General features: G+C 37.7%; 3 protein-coding genes across 4 annotated transcripts; 2 read left to right on the top strand and 1 right to left on the bottom strand.

Annotated features, from left to right (window-relative positions):
- Positions 1 to 301: 301 nt before the first annotated feature.
- On the top strand, positions 302 to 4,179 carry LOC147560464 (uncharacterized). Its single transcript, XM_086662611.1, has 2 exons — positions 302 to 1,504; positions 2,714 to 4,179. Exon 2 carries the CDS (start codon positions 2,787 to 2,789, stop codon positions 3,885 to 3,887), a length of 1,101 nt encoding a protein of 366 aa, XP_086518737.1. The 5' UTR covers positions 302 to 1,504; positions 2,714 to 2,786; the 3' UTR covers positions 3,888 to 4,179.
- An 896-nt stretch (positions 4,180 to 5,075) lies between these two features.
- Positions 5,076 to 8,836, bottom strand: LOC147560463 (polyadenylate-binding protein RBP45-like). Of its 2 annotated transcripts, none has more exons than XR_015234808.1 (7): positions 8,243 to 8,760; positions 7,590 to 8,067; positions 6,725 to 6,780; positions 6,506 to 6,636; positions 6,300 to 6,399; positions 5,664 to 6,198; positions 5,076 to 5,599 (listed from the first exon to the last, which is right to left on the bottom strand). XR_015234808.1 is itself a non-coding variant. In XM_086662610.1 (7 exons), exons 1-7 carry the CDS (start codon positions 8,555 to 8,557, stop codon positions 5,364 to 5,366), a joined length of 1,272 nt encoding a protein of 423 aa, XP_086518736.1. In that variant the 5' UTR covers positions 8,558 to 8,836; the 3' UTR covers positions 5,076 to 5,363. The 2 variants fall into 2 exon arrangements, 1 of the variants encoding a protein (XP_086518736.1); XM_086662610.1 differs by having other exon boundaries at positions 5,076 to 5,366; positions 6,010 to 6,198; positions 8,243 to 8,836.
- A 2,146-nt stretch (positions 8,837 to 10,982) lies between these two features.
- LOC147560462 (purple acid phosphatase 18-like) lies at positions 10,983 to 14,682 on the top strand. Its single transcript, XM_086662609.1, has 5 exons — positions 10,983 to 11,239; positions 12,506 to 13,174; positions 13,570 to 13,758; positions 13,847 to 13,935; positions 14,289 to 14,682. Exons 1-5 carry the CDS (start codon positions 11,072 to 11,074, stop codon positions 14,506 to 14,508), a joined length of 1,335 nt encoding a protein of 444 aa, XP_086518735.1. The 5' UTR covers positions 10,983 to 11,071; the 3' UTR covers positions 14,509 to 14,682.
- Positions 14,683 to 14,965: the final 283 nt, after the last annotated feature.

Genomic DNA, 14,965 nt, shown 5'->3' with positions numbered 1-14,965 from the left:
TTTTGTTGAAAGGAAACATCGAACTTAATAAATAAATGGTTAAGTTGAGGGAGAGTTCAAATTTAAGTCCAACATTGATAAATGAAAGAAACTTCCCAAGTATATAAATATGTAGTCTCTTAATTGCATGTCTTTGGACCACTTGCAGGAAAATACTAACATTCGAGTCTGCATATTGTAGGGGACAAGCCTTTATAGTTCATTAGTGCGGCAATAATTAATTTAATCCCGCAGTTCCCGATTAACCTTTTTTCCTTTTAGCTTTCATATTAATGGCGAAATTTGCCCGAATGCCTCGCCCATGACAAGCTAAAGTAGTTCTAAAATTGAAGGCGGTGAATGGGAAGCTGTGTTTCTTTTGAATAGTAATGTATGTCTCTCCAGTGAAGAGACTAGAATTTGAATCTTATCGTTTTTGCAACAAAACAAAACATGGTGGTGTTTGTTTTCTCATAATCAGAAGCAAATGTGACCAAAACCAACTACTATTTGAGACGAGTCAGACAAGATGCCTGAAATAACTCAAAACTCTTTTTTTTTTTGGAAAACACCGCTATGTACCATTATTCATCTTTTCTACTTTACCACCTCCGACCCTCAATAACCCTTTTTCCTTCTCTCCCTTCCTCTCGGGTTTCAGGTGAAATTCTCAGAGTTTCGTTTAACGATAGCTGATCGAGAGTCATGAACTCTCACCGGTCAAAATTATTCGAACTCTCAAAGAAGCTCCCGTGTGAGACTCTCCCTACAATTCTCGTGATATCCTAAGGAAAGAGAAAGGAAAGCCAAAGATGGAGAAGGTGATGGTGATGGTAAAATAAAGAAGATGAAGATGGAAAAAAAGTTCATAAAAATTTCTTTAAATAAAGACTCAGTTATCGACAAATTCTGCGTGAATCTCCTTCCACCGGCTGGTTTCGCACCAGTTTCTCTTTAAACTTGATAAAAATAGAGTGAATCCAAGCGGTTGGAAAAAGATTCACGACAAATTACCACCGTTGATATTCTTTTGTTTTTAAATCATTAGGGCTGCCGGCTGCACACTTCTCACTAAATAAAATCAAACCATATTGACTAAATTTTGAAAAAAATTCTTGTGTCACCTAAACCTTTTTTGTAAATGTACCCAAATCACCCCCCAATTAAACTATGCACCACAAAGAGGAGGTAATCTCACCCAATTAGGAAAAGAGATAAGGCGAGTAATCTCACCTCCACCAAAAAATCACCTTTTTTTTAACCAAATTCGTCATTTCCAAAGTTCACATCGCCTCTCTAATAAACGAAAAGAGGGGAAAAAAAAAATATTCCAATGCGATAAAAATTTTCATGTTTATTTTCCCACCCTAAAATTTCTCTCTCTCTCTCTCTAATCTCTCTATACAGTGTGATTCAGTAAAGAAGATCCGGTGATTTAGGGCTTCTAAAATGGGTTTTGATACCTTACTTACCTGCTTTAATTGAAGAAGAAGATAATTACTATTTTCCACAACATAGAAAAAAGGTGAACTTTTTTTAAAACCCTAGTTTTTGATCTTCACTTATTTTTTACTTGCATGTTTCTCTGCTACTTTAAATATCACTAGTTCTTGTGATTTTAGGGTTTCTCATGATGGGGTTCAGTATAAAGTCATGATTTTTATGTTTATTTGAAGTTATTTGACTAGTAACATAATGATTAGAAACCATTTTTTGGGTATAGGGTTTAGGGTTTATGTTCTTACAAACATAAGGTTGTTTTCTTGAATGATTCTGGTAGGAAAAAAAAATCCTATTTTTCTTTCTCTGGGTTGTACTAAAAACCTTAGATCTTAACTTGTCAAAATCTATAATATTTTAATAGAGCTCAGACTATACTATTTGAGCTCACAAATTAGTATCATGGGTTATTTAATTTGTGTTTGATGATATTGGAAATAGGTGATAAAGATAGTGTTATCTAGCTTCTATTGATGCCAATAAACCTAATTTGTTCAAAATGAGTAAAAATAGGATCTTAATATGATAGTGTTAAAGAATATTTTGCTATATTTGTCGTGACTTAATTTCGTTTATATACTTTCTTAGGTTAATTTCGTAACATATTTTGTAATCACGTTAGTAAGAGATCATGTACAGACTCTATGAGCGAAAATGGTAAAAGCGCAGTTTGTAGGGAAGCAGATAGTTATAATTGCGTGGGGAAATAAAGTTTGAAGAATGGGTTTTTGGTGATCATTTGGTTTCCTTGTATTTGTTAATGTTATTGTTAGCCATGTTGTCGTTCTCTGTTGTGTATATATGCGCTGGTTTGACTCTTTAATTGTAGTTTAGTGTTCTAATGGTTTCTCACCCTCGTACTGTAGTACCGATTACTTTGTGGCTGAATCGATCAACTGAAGGACGTGTCAGTATCCACTCAAGGCTTAAAATATAGAAGTGCTTTTAATAAATGAGATACTTAGCGCCTAAAAAGGCCAAGGGGTAGCATTAGTTATATAAATGATACCGTATTAGCTGCTAGAATGCTAGAGTTTCATGAGTACGTCCAAAGTAAATTTGTACAGCCTTGCCCGTCATAATGTTTTCCATGCCCCATTAATGAAAAATCTTGTAGAAAACCACGGTCGAGACCTACGTTAATAATAAGATATCTAAAGAAGAGAGTCTATGCAAGATTCACGTTACTAGAAATTATTGTGTATATTTAAATATGTTGACTTCGTCTCTGTAGGGATTTACTTCCATCAAGTCAACAAAGATCACTTGTTTTTGCTAAAAGGAGATTGACCACAGCTTTCCTGAAAATGAGCCAAGAGGATCAAACCATGAACACTGTTGCTGTTGAAAACCTTCCAGTGAAGCGAAAACGCGGGCGCCCTAGGAAGGCCGAGAATCTAAGTCGTCGAGACAGGGCTTCTGCATTAGCTGTTCCTGATGTAGTGAAGAGAAACCGACACAGGAGAGCAAATCTAAGAGCTGGTTCGGATGATCCGATGGTTGGTCAGGTAGTTACTGGTGTTCTTGATGGATCCTTCGATGCTGGATATCTACTGACTGTACGGATCGGTGACAGCAGTAAAGTTTTAAAGGGTATTGTCTTTGAACCAAGGTTATCTGTTCCAGTTTCTGGGACAAACGACGTTGCTCCACAAGTTCAGATGCTGAAAAGAAATGATATTTCGCTAAGGAGAACAGCTCCAGTTTATTACCAGTCTAACCAAGGAGAAGAAAAAAGTAAATCACCTGCTGAGATTCTTCCGATGAATGGCGTGTCTGTCCCGACAAAGTCACCTTCACAAACCGAGCACGCATCTCAGGTTGCAACCCAGGAAATACCTTCTCAGATGCATACATCTATCTATCACTCCTCGAAAGAAGCGGAAAATGGCGTCAATCATGCCTCTCAAGGTGTCTCTGCGGCTTTGCCTCAAGTAGAGACTAGAATTGAAAATGAAACCCAAGCAACCGAGACTCGCCTACCTCCTGTGATTGGTACGTCTCAACCTCTGACTACTCAACTGATGCCTGAAGGTCCTAATCTATCTCAGATTTGGAAAGAAAACCCGACAGCTCTGAACTCTAACACACAATTAGGTATTGGAACCAAGTTCCCGACTGAGACTCCTATAGTAAATGAGACTTCACGTTTGAATGAAACACCAAATAATGTAATGAGGGTAACAGATAAAGATGTAGAGTCTCAGCCAAAGATGAAAGAATCGGTACATATATTAGATATAGGCAGGTCTGTTTCTGAGCAATCTGGGTTTCCTAAAGCGACATCGGATCTACACTTATCGTATTCGAATGCATTATCCGAGAATGAAGATCTTGTTTCTGGTGATGGTGTTTATCCAATGCAGTTTCAAAGCGATCTGTTTGGTGATACAGGTGCTATGGAATGAACACGTTGCAGACAAGCAGCACGAGCTTATTCAGCCCGAGTTTAACAAATTAAGTTAGTAGATTTAACAAACTCACTTTCTTCTGATCTTTTGACTGTTGTTGTATGATTTCCATTTCAGAACTTCATATCTCTCTGTCTCTCTCTCTCTGTCTCTGTCTCTCTCTCTCTCTCTGTCTCTCTCTCTCTCTCTCTCTGTCTATTTAATAGTTAGGTACGTGTTCTTGTACTATGTGAATCTGGTTTCAGTTTATCTTACTGTAGGTGAAAAAGTTACTTTTGTGTTGTTTCAATATCTGTGTTTGTGCTTGTGATTCTTAGAAAGGTAGTGTTTGTGTTTTTTTCTCCTAGTTAGATCTGGAACTTAGGTCTTACTTGTCCTGAATCAGACTTCTGACAGTTTGTCTGTCTTATTTGTGATGTGACTTGTCTGAGTAGATAGATAGTCACAAGTTCACAACTGATTTTGGGTCTATTTTGATTCAGACGGTTCTGACTTGGTCGATTCAGATTTCCACAATTAGAAGAAGCACAGGCTTCCCTATTGCAGAATAAAGTACTGCAACAAATATATTGTAAGGATAAACTACTACTATAGATTTGAATGTAAGACTGGCCATTTGTACAAGCTGATTTGATAGGACAGGTCTTGCTGTTTAGAAACTATAAATGGTCTAATGCCGGATACAATTGAGTTGATATCAAAACTTGGATTCAGGCCAACCACTTGGCCTTCCAAGCGAAGTTGCAAGGGCGAAGTAGTTCAGCGTTATGGACTTGTTTTAAATTCCATTAGGTTTGAAGCTCCAAGTGCTCTCACTATCTCATATGAGACAGTTATGGACATCTACAGATGGCACTTTCCCGTTCAACTCCCTCTCTACATATAGCACTTTCCGGTTGGGGTTGGGTGGGGATTTTAAACTCGAACTCCAGTCATGTCAAAGGTACGAATTTTATAGGTAGTAAGAGTTTGAAAATGACACCCAACTCCTAACGTGTCGAAGGTAGGAGAGAGGCAATGAACAACAAATACCAATAGAGCAGTTTGAACAATGTGTTGTAAAAAAAAGCCTAAAGATATACAAATGGATATGCCTTTTTTTGCTTGTATGTTTTTTCAAGGGATTCATGCCATCCCTAGTTATAATAAACTTTTTACACAAATGAAAGAGCGACAGTAGTAGTATAAATAAAAGTTTGTCTTAATATATTAAGGAAAATTCATACTTAAATCCTCAAACCATAAGAAAAGGATGAAAAGGCAATCCCAAAAGGAGGTTAGGGTGTTCATAACATAGAAAATAAAGCATCAAATACACACACAAGGAAAGGGAAAAATAAAGCAATCTCATGCATAGCTCCTTTCCTTTCAATTCTATATCTCCTCTCAAAGCAATCCACCACCAAGACAAACTAACAGAAGGGACACATCTTCAACCCTCACTCGTCTCCCCCACTTCAGAGCTCCTCAACATCACTGCACGTAGCAGAAACCAATCAACAACACAAACAATGAAAAAAAAGTTACTAGCAATAACCACAAACAATTGAAATGATATGAGAGAAGTTAACAAATGGAGTAACCAATTGAGGTACTGTGGCCCATTAATTGGCCACGGTAGCTCGCCACGGCGCGTTTGGACCTGCCACGGTAGCCGGACACTGAAATGTGTTGGGACCAGAAGCCCATGCCACCGCGTACACCAGGACCTGCCTTGGTAGTACGACACTAGTATGTGCCTAAAAACAAGTCCGCACCACCATACATTAGCACCTGCCATGGTAGCCTGGCACTAAAATGTGCTCTGGGACCACATGCCCACGCGGAAACAACCATTCAAAAATAAGTTAAGCATTTAGGTCTTATATATAGAGACCCCAAATCCTTCAAACATGTTAGGCATATTGGTGGCTCGGCCCACCAAGGCAGCCTTGGCCAGGTGAGAACGGCTGTTGTGAAAAATTAGTAGTTTCAAACAACAATACAGATTATCTAATGAGACGATGGAAGCGGTACAAGAAAAAAAAGAAACTTTTAACAATGTACAAGTTTGTGATTCATATATCGAAGGACAGCGACAGTCTGAAAGAAGTGGCATAAAGTACCATAGAGATTTTACCTGTTGTTGTTGCTGAAAATTACCATATCCAGGACCACCAGTGTAGCCTGCATATGAATACATGTTGGGATCCTGAGTAGCTGGGGCATACCCATATGTTTCATAACCTGGGTTGTACCCATAGTAAGGAGCTGGAGCATTCCATTGGCTTGGATCTGGCTGTTGTGGAGCTAATCCAGCAGATAGGTCCTGTAATTTGTCGGGCCAATGCCAGTATTGAATGAATGAATTCCTCTACATTTAAAGGCTAAACTCAAATAATATCTAACCATAGGAAGCATAAAAGTTACCTGTTGTTTATTTGAAGGACTTCGCCCCCAAGAAAGTCGAATGCTTTGTCCACCCAATTGAGTTCCATTTAACATCAACAATGCTTCCTCAGCACAAGCTCTGGAACATAAAATGTATCAATTGTGACATGAACTAGAGAACTTGGATAACCTAAAATTTCTAAATGATAGTTGTGTGAAGAAACAAAATAACTCTTTCACAGTACCTGTTAGCAAATTGCACAAACCCACAACGTTTTCCAACTGGTATTTTTACATGGCTTAGTTCCCCAAATTGGCTAAAAACTTGTCTCAAATGATCGTCAGTAACATTTGAATCCAAACCACCGACAAATATCTGAAGTAAAAGATTATGGTTTAGGACTCATTATTGTGCTGCATAAGATGTTCTGTCTACAAATCCAGAACAAAATAAAGATACTCACAGTGGTGTTACTTGGATCACTCTCAGTCTGAGTTCCCGGAGTAACCTGGTAAGGTGCTGCAAAATAACAAAAAATAGGTAAAAAGAACGCAGAGAGAGACCAACAACAAATAATATAATAAGTAACACAGTTGACCACTACCACAAGCTACCCAAACAAAGTCACGGTTATATCACCACAAGGCTCAGTCTCCTGACTACGTGAGAATAAGGAAACAATCACATAGGTTTAGGTAAAATCAAATTTTTTTGGTCAAAAGACCTTCCCCTAGTCGATTGGGTCGACAAATAAACGACAAAAAAAACACTAAATCATTAAAATGGGCCATATCAGGAAAAACAACATATTTCCACATCCACTGTTCTACATCTATACACGTCACTTTGTATCGAGGTCCTAGATGATCCAGTGACTACAAGAGATCCTACTAAGCACAGAAGACAGTACAGGGCCATTGATTCATCGTCCATCTCTCACTTTCATGTCAACAACATACGTTCATTACAACTACATAAAACTTTAAGAGTTTGAAATAAGTAACAATAAGATTAAAGGACTCCTACAAGCATCATTAGATAAACCTCAAGACAAGTAAAAAGCACGAAATAACTTGACGAATCTAGAGTTCATAAAGAAGTATCACCAAAAGAGTGGAGTAAGTGTCCCAGGCAGAAAAATCAAAACAAAAGCAGATACAGATGCTTTAACAACTTAACCCAAGAAACAGAAAAAGAGAACTACTATTTATTTTGTGTAGAATTAAAAGGAGCTGCTATTCGAACCAAACAAACAAGCAAAAAGGAATGTCTTCCAACAATATAATACACACACACATACAATTATCAATTAAGAAGCAAATATATACCTCTTGGAACTTGTTGCTGACCTTCAAGAGCTTTCTTGTTACTAGCAGGACCAATTCGCATTGGTCTTGTCGAACAAAACATACCATTCATTTCAGTCATTGCCCGCACTTGTTCACTTTCATCACCAAACCTAACGAACCCATATCCCTTCGATCGTCCAGTTGTCCTATCAGTAACAACTTTGGCACCCTTAACAGAAGTATAATGACTCTTAAAAGTCTCTTGTAAAGTATAATCAGTAACATCAGAAGCCAAATCCCCTACAAAAATTGTGAAATCAGCACCACTATCTTGACGCTTCTCTCCCGAACCAAAAGAAGCCCAATTCAATCTAAAATTCTGCTCAACATTAGGCATCAATGCCCCATTATAAGTTTGTAAAATCCTTTCTGCTGCAGCATGACTTACAAACTCAACAAAACCATAACATTCAGACTGTCCCGTTTGCTTATTACGAATTACTTTCACATTAACAACCTACATAACCAAAAACACGTATTTAAAGCTTACCCACAATCCAAAATTGCAATATATTATAAGGATTAAACATTAGCAAAAGGTATATAAAATTAATCCAAAAGTTACGAACTACCCACACACACACACACACACTAGTGAGGGAGTTAGAGAGAGAAAGATGACATTTTTATACCTCCCCAGTATGAGCAAAACATCCATGAATATAACTCTCTTCCATCCAAGGTTGTAAATCTCCGATCCAAAGAGTTCGAACCTCATCGGCGCTAGTTGGCTGAGCGGCTTGATACGATTGTTGCTGTTGTTGTTGAGGCATCATGTAAGGTTGAGCTTGTTGTGGTGGTTGTTGCTGGTTCCAAGCAGGAGGTGGAGCTTGATTTTGGTAAGGTTGCATCATAGCCCATTGTTGTTGTTGTTGTGGGTTTGGTGGTTGTTGATCCATCGGCGGTGGTGCCATTGAAGGATGAGCGACGCCGGTTGCTGGTTGCATCTTCTTCTTCTTCTTCTTCTAGTTGAAAGAGTCTGAGGGAGGATTCAAGAAGAAGGGTTTATAAATTAGTGGTTGAAACGGCGAAGAACCCTAATATAGAGAGTGTAAGAAGGAAGAAATTTTGTGCTGGAGATGGGATCGGGATAAAACCCTAACCCTCGGCTGAGAACAAATATAGAAAGAGGGGAAATTTTGAGTCTCATGTCGGCTTTTTAAACCCAACACTTTTATCCACGTATTTTTTTTTTTTTATTATTCTAATCAATATTTATTTTATTTGTTGTAAATTCAGATATGTCTGACTTAAATATTTGAGGTAGTGGTGCTTGTCGGGATCGATCGGGTCAGGTCGAGATGGGCGCTAACCCGGGCTATCACGCTCGGGTTGGGCCCTTAAATTCGATTTCACCCTTGGACTGGGACGAACCTGATAAACCCCGCTTTTGGGTCGATCTAGGTTAAGTCAGGGTATTGGGTTGGCTCGTCAATTTTTTTTTTTACCTTTAATTTAGAAACTTTCACACTATTTCATTTAAATGTGTGACGGTGATGGACAGATCCATTTTTTGGCATTTCTCGATGCAACATGTTGGATACCTTGAACTATGTCAAATATCTGAAGTCATCTCCACGAGTGTCTCGCAACATTTTTGAGAATGTTGGGTTGCAATATCTGCAGAGAGAGAGAGAGAGAGAGAGAGAGAGAGAGAGAGAGAGAGAGAGAGAGAGAGAGAGAGAGAGAGAGAGAGAGAGAGAGAGAGAGAGAGAGAGAGAGTGCCAATATGTATAGCTGTGTCAAAGAATTCTTCTCTCGATGGAATAGTAGCATGCTAAAACTGAAGCCTAAGGTAGTATTTGTTTCTAAGTTCGGTTTCAAATCTGATACAAGGTCGGATTAACTTGAGTTTGATTTTGAAATGATTGCTTTAACCTGACTCGTTTGAATGGCTTATTCAGGCTTATTTTGGGTGCATGTGAGTCGGAAAATTCAGGCTCAAACGAGTTTGATTTTGACAATGAGAAAAATAATCGAAGACCACCTTAACTGGGTAACTAGATTGCTACTATTAAAAAAGGAAGCATACTTGTAGTCCTGCCGATATGAAGAACATTGCTGACACTTGTAAGGATCAGAACTTTCTTCCACCATCTCTGGAGCTTGAGAACTGAACAAAATATAATTTTCAATTCAAGGCTACAAACACAGCTTGGATTTGCAAAAACAAATGAAAAGAGATAATTCAACAAACCCAATAGTCTTTTTCGAGAAAGTTGGTCCTCTGAGACACCGTTGAATGTTGATAGCTGCAAATCTATAACGTGAAAACTCCTTCCGACATTTTACCCCTCGAAAACTACTCTGAATCTTTGTATCAGCTTCCTTGATTTGCAGAAATCCTCTTCTCATCAACCAACATGGTCAATGACTCTGGAATATTAAACAAAGTTTGACAAGTATATCTTACAATGATAGATTTTCCTTACAAAATTATTAAAACATAGATGGCAGAACATAAAAATGATGATAAATAATTCCGTTAAGATAGTAGTACCGGGATATAGTTTTGTCTACTCATTTTTATGTATTTTTCTTTAAATAACTATGGCCACTAAATTGGAGTAACTTTCAACAACAAAAAAAGAAAAAAAAATTGGAGTATGTTGTATGAATAAAACCACACTCTTATGATTAATTAGTACTCATAGTTTTTTAATTGGATGATTTTATTTTTGCCCTCCAAAGATGATTAACCCACCAAAATGATTCTTAAAGATGATCAGCTTTTATTTTGTCCATCTTTTACACATTTCCGTCAGCTAACCGTTAATCAACATTTCTCTTTTCCTCCTAACCTTTATATCCAAATGAATTCTCGTCCCATTATATTCTCTTATTTGTGTCGATCAGCCACTGTCTGGGATACGTTAACATAATAAAAGGTAACTAGACTCATCTATTCTTCTCCTTCCTCCACCAACACCACTACCACATCCCCAATGAATGAAATCACCATCATCTCTATCTTTTCTTCTCTCTTTATTTTCTTCTTCTTCATCTTTCTTTTTCTCAACCTTCCTTTTTTCTTTCTCTCTATTCCTTCACATATCTTTGAGGATTCTTCATATATAGTAGATCGATCGAAAATGTGCTACCCTTTCTAGATTTGTCCATGGAGACAAAGAGGTTGCTTCTCCTTCGTATCTCTCAACAGATTCGAATACCAAATACAATGTGAGAGAGATAGAGACAAAAGAAGAAGAAGAAGAGTACTTGGAGGGGAATTAATTTTGAACAGAGGGATAAAAAGGGGAAAGAAAAATGTATTGGTATCATTAATTAACAATTGACATTCGAATATGTAAAAGGGGGCTAAAGTAGAACTTGGTCATTTTTAGTGGGCTTTTTTATGAGGTGGTCATCTTTAAGGGGGCAAAATACTAATGGTAGATCAATGACTAAAGGGTAAAATTTCATATACTAGTCCAAGTCTTGCCAGAGTCTGAACCTCAATCATGAAGTTCGAATTTACAAAAATGGTGGTTTTGATGATGATGATGATGATGATGATGATGATGGTGGTGTTTGGGTCTGATATTTCAAGCTCTGTTTATGTCCGACCACCTCCTCGTAAAAACTTACACTTCCAATGGAACCCTAGATCTTCATCTCATCCTCAACAGGTTATTTCTCAAATTCCATATGTAGTTGTAACTACAAAATATGAAATTTCCCTTTACCTTTCTATGATATAATAATCTGTGGGTAAGATTTTATTTTCAGTTTTAGTAATCATTTTGTTGCCCTAAAAAAGATTGAATTTTTATACAAAGTTGATGAAGAAAAGGGGAATTTTTCTATTAATGTGAAAAACTTGATGATAATAGATTCCTAGGTTGTTTTCAATTTACATTTTTTGAAGCTTTAGTTGGTTAGTAGGGATTTTTTGCTTATAAACTTGAATTTTAGCATATAAAATGTTTTGAGAAGACTACTTGATTTAAAATTTTGGCTAAACTAGTAGTATGATATTTGATGAGCTCCCTTTAAAGGAACAATCATACTCTGATGAAATTGATAGATATTGGTTACCAATTTAGGGAATCAAAATTGATGGTAGGATGGGTGTTTGAACAATTTGAAGTAGATAGTCAAAATTCAGCAAACTTTTCAAATCCGGAACTAAGTGAAGAAGATATATGTTAATTATGTCAAAACTTGAAGTAAAGTTTGAAACATCCAGTAGATTATAGGTATCTTCAACGAACAAGTACCGACCACCAAGGAGACAAGAATCAAGGTGGGGGGAGATAGAGGGTTATCAGGAATTAAGGGTCCCAAGAGAAAAGGGCGAAACACGTACTTGAAAAGAAATGGTAATGAGTAGATAAGAGAGGAGGAGATATAAAAGAATACATCCTAATCTAAGGATAATGAAGAGGAGAAGAAGAAAGATAAGGAAAGAGACGAGGGGTCGGAGAAAGAAAAGACAGGAGTAAGGAAGAAGAAAGCAAGAGGGAGGGAGGAGATCAGCCCAAACCCAAATCTCAGAGGACTCTTCTTTCGGTATACTTAGACAACCCATTAGACAACCCATGAGGATGTGAAAAACCCCATGTAAGTCCTTACTCTATAACGAAACAACACATTATAGTTTACTTAGACAACCCATTAGTTCCTTAAAATACCATGCAAGTCCCAAAATAAAATAAGACAAGACATAGACGCAACGGGAGGCTACATAGTAGTCTTTACCCTATAACGAAACAAAGAAAATTGGAAAACTTATCCTTATGTACTTGCAAGGTTTATACAATTGTGGAATTGTGGTTTTCTTCTTTATTTGGTTCATCACTTTCATTTACTAGTTGACGTTCATGTATACAATTGTCGCATCGTGCCATTGTCACAACGTTTTACATAGTTTGATCCTTATAATGGTCATGCAGGTTCACATTTCTTTAGCCGGCGATAATCACATGCGGGTCTCATGGATTACAGAAGACTACTCTTCTCCTTCAATTGTAGAATATGGGACATCACCAAACAATTACTCGTCATCATCTCAAGGAGAAAACACAAACTATAGCTACTTATTCTATACCTCTGGCAAGATACATCACACTGTAATTGGGCCTCTTGAAGACGAAAAAGTTTACTACTATCGTTGTGGAGGAGAAGGCCCCGAGTTTAAACTTAAGACTCCTCCCTCTAAATTCCCAATCACTTTTGCCGTGGCTGGTGATATGGGTCAAACAGGTTGGACTACTTCAACTCTTGAGCACATTGGCCAATGCAAGTACGACATGCATTTGCTCCCTGGGGACCTCTCATATGCTGATTATCGACAACATCAATGGGATACCTTCGGTGAGTTGGTGCAGCCACAAGCGAGTAAGAGGCCGTGGATGGTAACAGAAGGAAATCATGAAATTGAAAGTATACCATTATTCAAAGATGGATTTGTAGCTTATAATGCTAGGTGGAAAATGCCTTTTGAGGAAAGTGGGTCGAGCTCGAATCTTTACTACTCTTTTGAAGTTGCAGGTGTTCATGTACTCATGCTTGGCTCTTATGCTGATCATGATGCAAACTCAGAACAATATAGTTGGTTGAAGGTAAGTTCTGTTTTAGTTCCCTGTAAAGCTTTTCCCATAATCCCTTAGAGTAATACTAGATTAGGTCATGAGATTATGCATAGTCATACGCCACTTCCATTTTCCAAGCATTGGTAGGGTTAACTACTGGTGGTTCATATAGGCTATTCTAGTGAATAGATTGATCCGCTAATCACTATAAGACTCGATTGTTCTTTGTTCCTACTATGCCTTCTGAAGGGAACGATTAGTAGGCTACATACTAGTTCCACCTCTCACTATTGGGGCTCGGAATCATGTTTTGCGACACCATTTTAACATAATTTGATGTTGAGACAAGGGAAAAAAGGTGAAAATAAAACTTCGAGCTCTTGTTCCTATGAAATGAGTTTTTCTTTTCTTTTTTGAATTTACAGAATGATCTTTCGAAAGTGGATCGACAACGAACCCCATGGTTGCTAGCTCTATTCCATGTTCCGTGGTATAACAGTAATAAGGCACATCAATGTGAAGGTGACAGCATGATGTCTTCCCTGGAGCCATTGCTTTATGATGCTGGAGTTGATATAATGCTTTCTGGCCACGTGCATGCTTATGAACGAACTGTAAGCTAATGATAGCAAATTTCTTATTTTCCTTGCACATGCCTACAATCTGTTAAGGCTTAATAAAGTCTGGCTGTTGAAATGACAGAAACGTGTCAACAGCGGGACCTTGAATCCTTGTGGAGCTGTCCATATTACTATTGGCGATGGAGGTAACAGAGAAGGCTTAGCCCACAGGTAATAAGTCAATTCTAGATACAAGTCGTTGTTTTAAATGTGGAAACAATACTAAAGGAAATACGAACACATACGATATATTGGGGTCCCTTTGATTCTATACCATGGAGTTTTTCGAAAAGCAGCTCATGGAAGTATGTGGTTGGGAAGCTTCTTAGTCAAACCCCAAGTAAAATTTATTATGAACAGAAGCAACTTTATTTTCCTCTTGAGAGATGCGGGCTTTTCTTTAAGAACTTGGTAAATCGTATGAAAATGCTTACTTACTTTAAGTCAGTGTTATTGAGGGTTGTTTCCTTTTCGTCTTTATTATGTCAAAAGCTTTTGTTCTCAAAATTCGTATATTGTAACAGATACATACACCCACAGCCGGAATGGTCAGTTTTCAGAGAAGCAAGCTTTGGTCATGGTGAGCTCAATATTGTGAATTCAACTCATGCATTTTGGACATGGCATAGAAATGAAGATGATGAGCCAGTAAGGTCAGATCAGGTGTGGATCACCTCATTGGCCAGTTCTGGATGTCTAGCCGACAAGAGCCACGAACTAAGGAAGATTTTGTTGGCAACTTAAAGTCTAGAGTGATTGCAAGTTAATGTTGATTTGCACTAAGATTATCGAGCGTCTAACAATATAGGTTGGGTCTTTGACCATGTAATATAGCTCTTGTGTGAACATGTAATTTCTCTGGTTGATTAGAACTCACCCATATGTATATACCACTTTGTGCCGTCTAGTTCAACTTCTAGTATTCCTTGTACTAAAAGCATCTTTCTCATTGGCTAAAAGCATCCTTCTCGTTGTGAGTCTAATGATCGCCTAACTAGCGATCTTAGTTAGCATTTGTTTTTCTTTTTATTATGCCAAACATGAGGTCTACATTGATTCGAGTCGATCATCGTTTTTTCCCTCGTGATGCCTTACTCGTCTGAAATCAGATTTGGGCTAAGGTCAGGTCCATTTGATTAAAAAAAAAAAAACAAATCCGAACTTAGAATTGATGATTAGGCTGGTGTAACATTTCTACCTT

The sequence above is a fragment of the Eschscholzia californica genome, unplaced genomic scaffold, assembly GCF_041429995.1.
Source record: "Eschscholzia californica isolate CP2 unplaced genomic scaffold, dmEscCali1.0.p SCAF_2, whole genome shotgun sequence".
Classification (NCBI taxonomy): domain Eukaryota; kingdom Viridiplantae; phylum Streptophyta; class Magnoliopsida; order Ranunculales; family Papaveraceae; genus Eschscholzia; species Eschscholzia californica.
The sequence above is the reverse complement of the archived record's forward strand: the minus strand, read 5'-3'. Positions and strand labels throughout refer to the sequence as shown.

Coding starts and splice junctions, on each gene's coding strand:
- LOC147560462 (XM_086662609.1), top strand. CDS start 11,072: ATGAAGTTCGAATTTACAAAAATGGTGGTTTTGATGATGATGATGATG. Junction 11,240..12,505: donor CTTCATCTCATCCTCAACAG/GTTATTTCTCAA, acceptor ATGGTCATGCAG/GTTCACATTTCTTTAGCCGG. Junction 13,759..13,846: donor TGCATGCTTATGAACGAACT/GTAAGCTAATGA, acceptor TTGAAATGACAG/AAACGTGTCAACAGCGGGAC.
- LOC147560464 (XM_086662611.1), top strand. CDS start 2,787: ATGAGCCAAGAGGATCAAACCATGAACACTGTTGCTGTTGAAAACCTT.
- LOC147560463 (XM_086662610.1), bottom strand. CDS start 8,557: ATGCAACCAGCAACCGGCGTCGCTCATCCTTCAATGGCACCACCGCCG. Junction 6,637..6,724: donor GTGATCCAAGTAACACCACT/GTGAGTATCTTT, acceptor CTTTTACTTCAG/ATATTTGTCGGTGGTTTGGA. Junction 6,199..6,299: donor GTCCTTCAAATAAACAACAG/GTAACTTTTATG, acceptor GACAAATTACAG/GACCTATCTGCTGGATTAGC.